Source organism: Neopelma chrysocephalum, unplaced genomic scaffold (assembly GCF_003984885.1).
Source record: "Neopelma chrysocephalum unplaced genomic scaffold, ASM398488v2 Primary Assembly neopelma1_59, whole genome shotgun sequence".
Lineage (NCBI taxonomy): Eukaryota > Metazoa > Chordata > Aves > Passeriformes > Pipridae > Neopelma > Neopelma chrysocephalum.
In genome coordinates this window covers 2,958,991-2,966,599 of record NW_020897714.1, presented here as the reverse complement: position 1 = coordinate 2,966,599, position 7,609 = coordinate 2,958,991, and the positions used below count along the sequence as shown (strand labels likewise).

Here is a 7,609-nt window from a genome sequence, read left to right as displayed (position 1 = left end):
TTAGGCTGGATTGTAGCAGCTCAAGAGGAGTTCTCTGTATGAACACTGACCAGCCATAGAAGCAGAGTCACATATGTGGAAAGTGTCATGGGCCAGATGAGGTGCTTGGATCAGCTTGCTGCTTAGCTACACAAGCAACCACTACATATACAGAAGACCGCAATAGTTCAATTTACACCAACCTAAACTGCTGCCAAAGTGCCTGTTTGGAGTGCTGCCTGTATTACAGTCAACGCCATCCAACACTCAACTGCTAGAGCAGCTCCTGCTCTTCAGATACTTTCCTAATATCAACTCTGGCATCTGTACGACCTAAGGTGAGATGATTTAAAAAAAAAAAAGCCCCTTTTCATATTTAAGTTGTACCTTCCACCAAAGCTTTCCATGAAGTCTGGTGAACAGAATAGATAGAAAACATACCAGAAGAAAAACACTCAGATATTTCCCAAGAGCAGATAGCAAAGAACTCATCACTACAACCATTGTGTTCAACATAACAAAACCATTAACCCCTTCAGTCTACAGTAAGAGGACATAAGTCAAGAGTCTGGTAAAAGTTCCAGCAGCATGTCAAATGGATTTGATCCTCTAGCCAACCTGTAAACAAACAGCTTAACAGCAGAATAGCAAATCTTAAACATCAGAAAAGATTTAATTCTTTAATCAAAACCTCTACAGAAAGTAGTTGATAGCTTTCAGCTAGTTGGCCTTGAGGATTATCTGATCAGTACCAAGTCTTCATATCATAATTTGTTCTAAGTTTAAAAGCCAAAGGCTTAGAGGTGACTTCAGAAGTCTTAATTCAGCAACAACTGGGCCATATGGAGAGTAGATATGTTTAGGCACAACGAATCAAGCTTACCTGCCAATATTTTATTGATCTGCTGTACTACAGTACTCAATATTCTATTGCAAATCTCAAAGGAAAAGCTCTTCTGAGCACTGTTTGCTTTTGTCACAACACCAACAATCTAAATCTGCTTAGATGATATGAATTTCACACACAAGGTTTTAGAATCACATTTTGGCACCAAAAGGCAGAAAAATCCAGAAAAATAAACAGGGTTTATATTTAAAAACACAGAGAACTCAGTATGCATGAACTTATATCATTGTAGTTACACTGACCCAATTAATAGCACTAGTATATTTCCTATCTGACAGAGCAAATATTAGAGTAGGTTCATCTGCATAGTTAAGTTTTGCTTAACTATCACCAATCCTTCAGGTACTACAGCTTTTGATAGGAATACTGTCTTTTACTACTAAGAGTAAAATATTCCATTTTCTATATACCCCAGTACTAGAAAACCCCTACATTCAAGTAAGGCTTTTTAGTATCTCCTGCAAAAATATCCATAACCACAGGAGACTGTGTCAAGGTATTTACTATTGGGCTATTGTACTTGCTCTCTGTATTAAAACTTGATGAATTTGTACTGATTAAGTTTTAGTCTATCTAAAGTCTTAGGCCCATAGTCAAAAAAGGAGAGACAGTATCCTTTAGCAGATACCCTGATTACCAGCATGTTTGTCTAATAACAAGACTGGAAGCCAGTATTTGAAGCAGTCATCATTAGTAATGAGCAGAAAGCTCTGTGAACATGCTGCAAGAAACCATCAGTTCTACATTACAGATTAAATGCTTCATTCTTCTTTATTGTGTCCATATACTGGAAGAATACAGTTAGCAAGCTCTGCTCTTAATAGGTATGGGTAAGTCTGATGCATTTACTATCAGTAAAATGCATTTTACATCCACAGTGGCAAACGTAGTGAAGATAATGTCCACCTTTTAACAAACACATATCCACCCCCTTCACTCATTCTGAGGTGAGGAAAAAAAAAACAACAAAAAAACCCCAACCCATGTGAACAGCAGGACTATGCAGCTTTTAGAAATTTGGGGAACCCAGCATGTAAGGAAGAGTCTTAACTTCTATTTTGAGATAATTTAGGGAAAAAGTCAGTTGCCAAGATTGCAAATTTTGCCAAGTTTCAAAGTCGAAGCCTTTGAAATCAGAACAGTCTACACAGTGTTGGGTAACTACACATCAAAAAGGATTCAACATTTTTTCTAATCTCCCAAAAAATTACCAAATTGAGTACTGCAGTTTTAAGTTTAAGTTGTGGCTTGATTTACAATCAGTAACTCCTTTCTGTACTGATTTAATTACTATGAAAATTAATTTTTGCTACAACTTTCAAAAACTCATGGCTATACAAACCCACAGTTAATTCAAAGATAAGTAATTTCAAACAACTCTTTGAAGGAAGCTACTAACTTTGGTATTTTGACTCTAGTGTCTTATGACTGGTCTGAAGAATACTTCGGCACTTAGAAGAATAAGGATAATGCAATTATAAGAGTTAAAATTCCAATTTTTCTATGTGTCTGTAGGAAATCTTTTCTTTCTTTTAATTCTTACTTCTAAGAGCTCAGTTTCACATGTCCACCAGGCCCTGTTAGGAGCTGACAAAGAGGCTTGAGTAGAACACAAGGAAGATCCAGTTGGAAGAGATTCTCCTGGAAGTCAATGAATAAAAGCAGGTGTATGTCACCTGCCCCTGACTGTTTCACATTCAACAGCAGCAGGCCAGGCATACAAACACTGCATACAGCACTGAACTTCCTTGCATTGTCTTCTACCAGTCCCCAAGTATCTTGAAAGCCAACACAGTTTTTCCAGGTTATGCAAGTCCAGCAAAGCCATCGGGATCTCTATAGTATGATTATATCAGCAGCTCTCTTGGGTTGGATATTTTGAAGTCCTCCACACATTTGAGAGATCAGTACTCAGAAGTTGTATCTATATTGAGTAACTAACTAATATGAAGTATCTACCTGATTTTAAAAAAAACAGTTTGACAGTAAGTTTATTATTGGAGTAATTCTAGCACAGTTCCCCTGGTATCAACTCATAGCTTAGAATTATTATATCAGTATGAGTGCACTGACCTCAATATTTCAAACAATGGGAACCAATTCTAACTGTCCCACAAGATCTGATAACCACAATGTTATGGATTATATTCATTGCTTGCAAAAAACCCTACCTCTCCTGCATCAGCTTTTCCACATTGTTCCACCTAGATGTTTTCTTATGTGAATCAGTAGCTACCTTAATTTCCATCTGCAGGTCATCAATATCTTAATACATGACTTGACACAACTACAGCAACACGTCAAAGGAAGTTCCAGTTCACTCCAGCTAGCATTTAGAGAAGGGGAGTGTGGAGAGAAGAGAAACTGCTCCCTTTTAGTTAAAGTCTTCTGTTGCACAAAAGAAACCTTCCTATTTGGGTGTACACAGAATAACTTCACAGTAGAGTAACATCCTAAGTGAAGTTTCCAGAAGGCTTCAGTCTCACCACCCTTTTTGTTGCAAGCATATTGAAATAAAGCACTATGCAATACTTTTCTTTTTTAAGTCAGAGAAAACTGTGGATGGAGAGCCTCTTTTCTCAATATCTAGTCATCTTTTCATATGATTCATCACTGTCACTCCTTTGCTGGACCAGGAGCAAAGTATTTATCTAATTTTGGCTTTATTGGAACAAAACAAATTTGTTGCAATACTTTGAACTGCTTCCATGAAACAAAGCAATCTTATCAGACTAAGCCTTTAATCTTAAAAGAAACAAACCAAGGATGCTTTCGAAATGTGATACTTCATTGCTTAATCAGATAACCTAGCTTCTCTTATTTTTAAGGAATATTTTAATTTAACAGTGGAAGAATGTACTTCAACTTTGTTCTAGAACTGTACGATGTAGGAAAATAGGAATAAAAAAGATAATACTTCACAAGTGCACATGATGCATGGTAAGGTTCAACAGCAACTGACATTATATTTTATGATCAATAAGATGTATCAGTGGCTAAGGAGGCTCAGAACAGAAAAGCAAATGACTTGAGAAACACCATGCAATCAGTTAGAAGACACAGGTAGCAACCAGAAACCTAATTACAGTGGAGAAACAAAATCTCAGTATGAATGTGAGCACATGCTTCCACTCCTTTACACACACCCCTCCAGACAGTCAAAACCAGAAGCTCTTGACCCACACTATCTACAGATATTTTCCTATCAGCATTCGGGAGCTATTTAAAGTTGCATTTTATGACATTTGTGACCCAAATCTGTATTTCAAGCCATTTTTGCTTATAATTTAAGGGTTTCCACTATAGATTTAAAGAACAAAAACCCAAACAACAAACATACTACATCACAACAACCTACTCAGCCCTATTCATTTTACATGGGATATGAGAATTATTGCACTTTAAATGATTGTTTGCTCAATGCTGCACTTCATCTGCACCTCTGACACCTACAAGCTATTAGTCACATCTGTAGCATTCCAAATATCTTCTGTGGCATCAGAGCTACAGTCAGCTTGCCATAAATACCACACCATGCCTAGTAAACCTACCAACAGATTAACCCAAAAGCTGAGTATGAGCACAGGGTAACAGAGTTTAAAACATATTCTTTTTAGCTCTTCAGAGTAAAACTGGAACAACATTATCTGTTTAGGAAACATTCATTGTATTGTTTCTAGTGCATCTATAATGCTTCTTTGGTTTTAGGGAAAGTTTCACTATTAAATACTTCTGAGATACCCAATTAAAGAATTTTCCCCTAAATGCATGAGAATAGCACATAACTACCCTAACACTCTTTTTTTTGGCATCACCTACTATTTCTTCTGTACTTTAAGAACCTCAAAAGTAGTTCAAAACCCACTAGTGGCCCACCAAGTGGCAGGGTTTGTTTCCTTATTTAAAAAAAAAATATTAAGAGCAGTATGTATTAAACCTCACACTTCCACATACATGCTCACAACTGCCAAGAAAGATGCTGTGCAACTGGTGTAACCACAAATAAAAAGCTTAAGCAAGCTGACACATCTTGAAAGACTTAATGTACCACCCATAACACTAAGTTCAAAACACATTTTCTGACACCATGTACAATATAAGCAGTTTATTCTGTACCATGCCATCCATCACTAATAGGTCATGAAGAAAACATTGTTTTCAAGCAGACACCCTGTCGCATTTCATAAGTGGAACATCACTTTGTAGTTCTTTATAAATTAGCAGACAGTACTGCTGATAATCTGGCCAAAATTCAGGGAGCTATTGTGACAAGCAAGTAAGCCTTAAGAATCTTTCCTGTTATTAAATCGTAAGCCTTAATCTTATCAATCATTTTGTGAAAGTTTTTCTCTTTAAACAGTAGCATTTAGGCAGCTCCAGTGTTGGGATTTGAGAACATGGGGAAGACTATGATTAACAGACATGCAGCACATAGGAAACACTTAGTCATCGGTCCACTAACAGTGATTACAATAACAAAGTTACTTTCGCATCATACCTCCCAGGACTCGCATGAAGACATTCATATATATAACTGGAAAAAACGGAGCAGTTAGCATGCAGAGTAGAAACGAGGCCTTAAAGTACTGAAAGCTTAGATCTGAGGCGTGAAAAGAACTAGAAAATTAGGTTCCAGAGAACACGGCCTGGGACAGCCACCATCAGCGAGCGGAGATGGTTACTCCGGCTTCTGCTAAGCTGTAAACAAGGCATGGGCCGACAGCCCTGGGAGGTGCGCGAGGTGAGGGGAGAACAACAACAGTACACCTCTCATCGGCACCGCCCCCTCCTCCCGGCCCGGACACCCCAGCAGGCGCTCCCCGCCCGCCCCGGCCCGCACCTGCAGGGTGGTGATGTGCTTGTCGTTGAACTTGTTCTCGCAGTAGCGCAGCACCAGCGAGGTTTTCCCCACGCAGCCTTCCCCGAGCAGCACCACCTTGAAGGAGAAGCTGCGGCCCCCGGCCGCCGCACCGGCCCCCGCCGCCATCCGCGCCCCGCCGCCGAGCCGCGCCTCACATCAACGGGCCGCCGCCGCCGCCCGCCGGGACGGGAGGCCCCGAAGGAGCGGGAGGAGGACTGGCGGGGACGGACAGGCAGCGCCGAGACCGCGGGGATGGAGGCGAAGGACGGACACAACAACCAAACCTGCCCCGCAGCCGTAGCCCCGCTGCCCCTAATGGCGGCTCCTTCCTCCTACGTCACGCGCCGCTCTGTCACGCGCAGCCCCCGCGGCCAATGGGAGGGGGGACGCGGCAGCGGCGGCGGGAGGGAGGGGGCGGGGCGGGGCCCGATGGAGGGGCGGGGTCTCGGGGCGGGCTTTGGAGCGGCTCCTCCTCCTCGGAGGTGGAAACGCGGGCGGGTTCTGCACGCGCGGGTGGATTTGTTTTTAAGTGTCAAATTAAGGCTTTCTTATGCAACGAACGTACCTGCCGAGCGTTTCCCCGTGGAAACGAAAAGCCCCTAACAAACAGGCTATAAACGTCACGGGCACGGATTTTGTTCCAGCTTCAAAGGCCCCGTTCGTGTGGATTAAGTTACACTAGTCTATTACACTGGTCTGTAAATGTTTGCAAAATAAAAGTCCACAGTAAAGTTCTTTAAAACAGAGATGTGGGAGCACGTAAGGAAAAAAGCACGAGAAAAACGTTCCTCCGTCGAGTTCCTTGATTGTAGGGGTCCGGTACTGTTCCATACACAAGAATTAGATAACTGCCTTGTAAAACTGGGTATCATTCCTTAATTAAAAGCAATCCTCAGAAACTGATCCAAACGACTGAGGGTGATGTAGTCTTTCTCTAGTGATCACGTAGTGGCAAGAAAAATAATGCTTATGAAAAGGCTCCATAGTGCAGTCTCCTTTGTCAGATAGTATTAATGTTCTGTTGTGTGAGAAAGAATAGAGGAATGAACAGAGAATGCGTCCAGGAGAACAAAGATCAGATTTCCTGCAGCAAGAAGCAATACATTCACACACAAAATGGATTGGTTTTATTTCCTCCAGATGTAAATAAAATAAACCTTTTTAGTAAATTAAGGAAACGGGACAAGGTAAAAAAATCAATGAACACACAATCTTCAGGCATATCTTTTCTTTAAATAAATTTCCAATTTTATTAGAATGTAAGTGCTTTCAGCAAGTTACTATAAAAATACTGTCTTGCTGGAAAGTGATGCTTGTTTCTGTCAGTCATGCCTTCTGTGTATAGGCAATAAAACTGACTGGAGTGTTAGTTATTCTTTCAGGCTGAACAGAAGAAGGAGGCAAAATGGAGTTCAGATTAAGATTGCCAGAGACAATGGAAATCAATGGTCATGAGCACAAGCTGCTTCCAGGGCCCAGCAGGTTGAGGCTTTCCTGGGTAACTGCTGGCAAATGCACCTGCTGAGACACAGAGATGCTGTCTTTAAAAACCTTCTTGTGCTTACAGCTTTTTACTGTTGTCAACAAAAGCAGGTTCTACATACATTCTTTATAAATACATGGGACTAAATTGAAGAATACACCAGATTTGTACTTTTCAGTTCTTCTTTGAATGGAAGCAACCCATGTATCTGTTACATCTTATTCATTAAAAGGGTACTTTCTACATGGGTGTTTTTTAATCAATCCTAAGTGTGTTATTATACTGAACACAGTAGTTGAAATAGAGGTTATCTTCCACTGACAAATGTGGGAGGAAGTCGTAGCCCCACAATTAAAGTTTGAGGTAGTGCAAAAGTTAG

The 7,609-nt window shown here is 40.6% G+C and overlaps 1 protein-coding gene across 1 annotated transcript in view; it reads right to left on the bottom strand.

Moving 5' to 3' along the window:
• RAB21 (RAB21, member RAS oncogene family) overlaps positions 1-6,061 on the bottom strand; it is a 13,238-nt gene extending 7,177 nt beyond the window's left edge. Inside the window, exon 1 of the mRNA XM_027679716.1 lies at positions 5,727-6,061. Within this exon, the coding sequence (XP_027535517.1) occupies positions 5,727-5,873 (147 nt within the window). The 5' untranslated portion in view covers positions 5,874-6,061. The remainder of the gene's footprint in view (positions 1-5,726) is intronic.
• Positions 6,062-7,609: the final 1,548 nt, after the last annotated feature.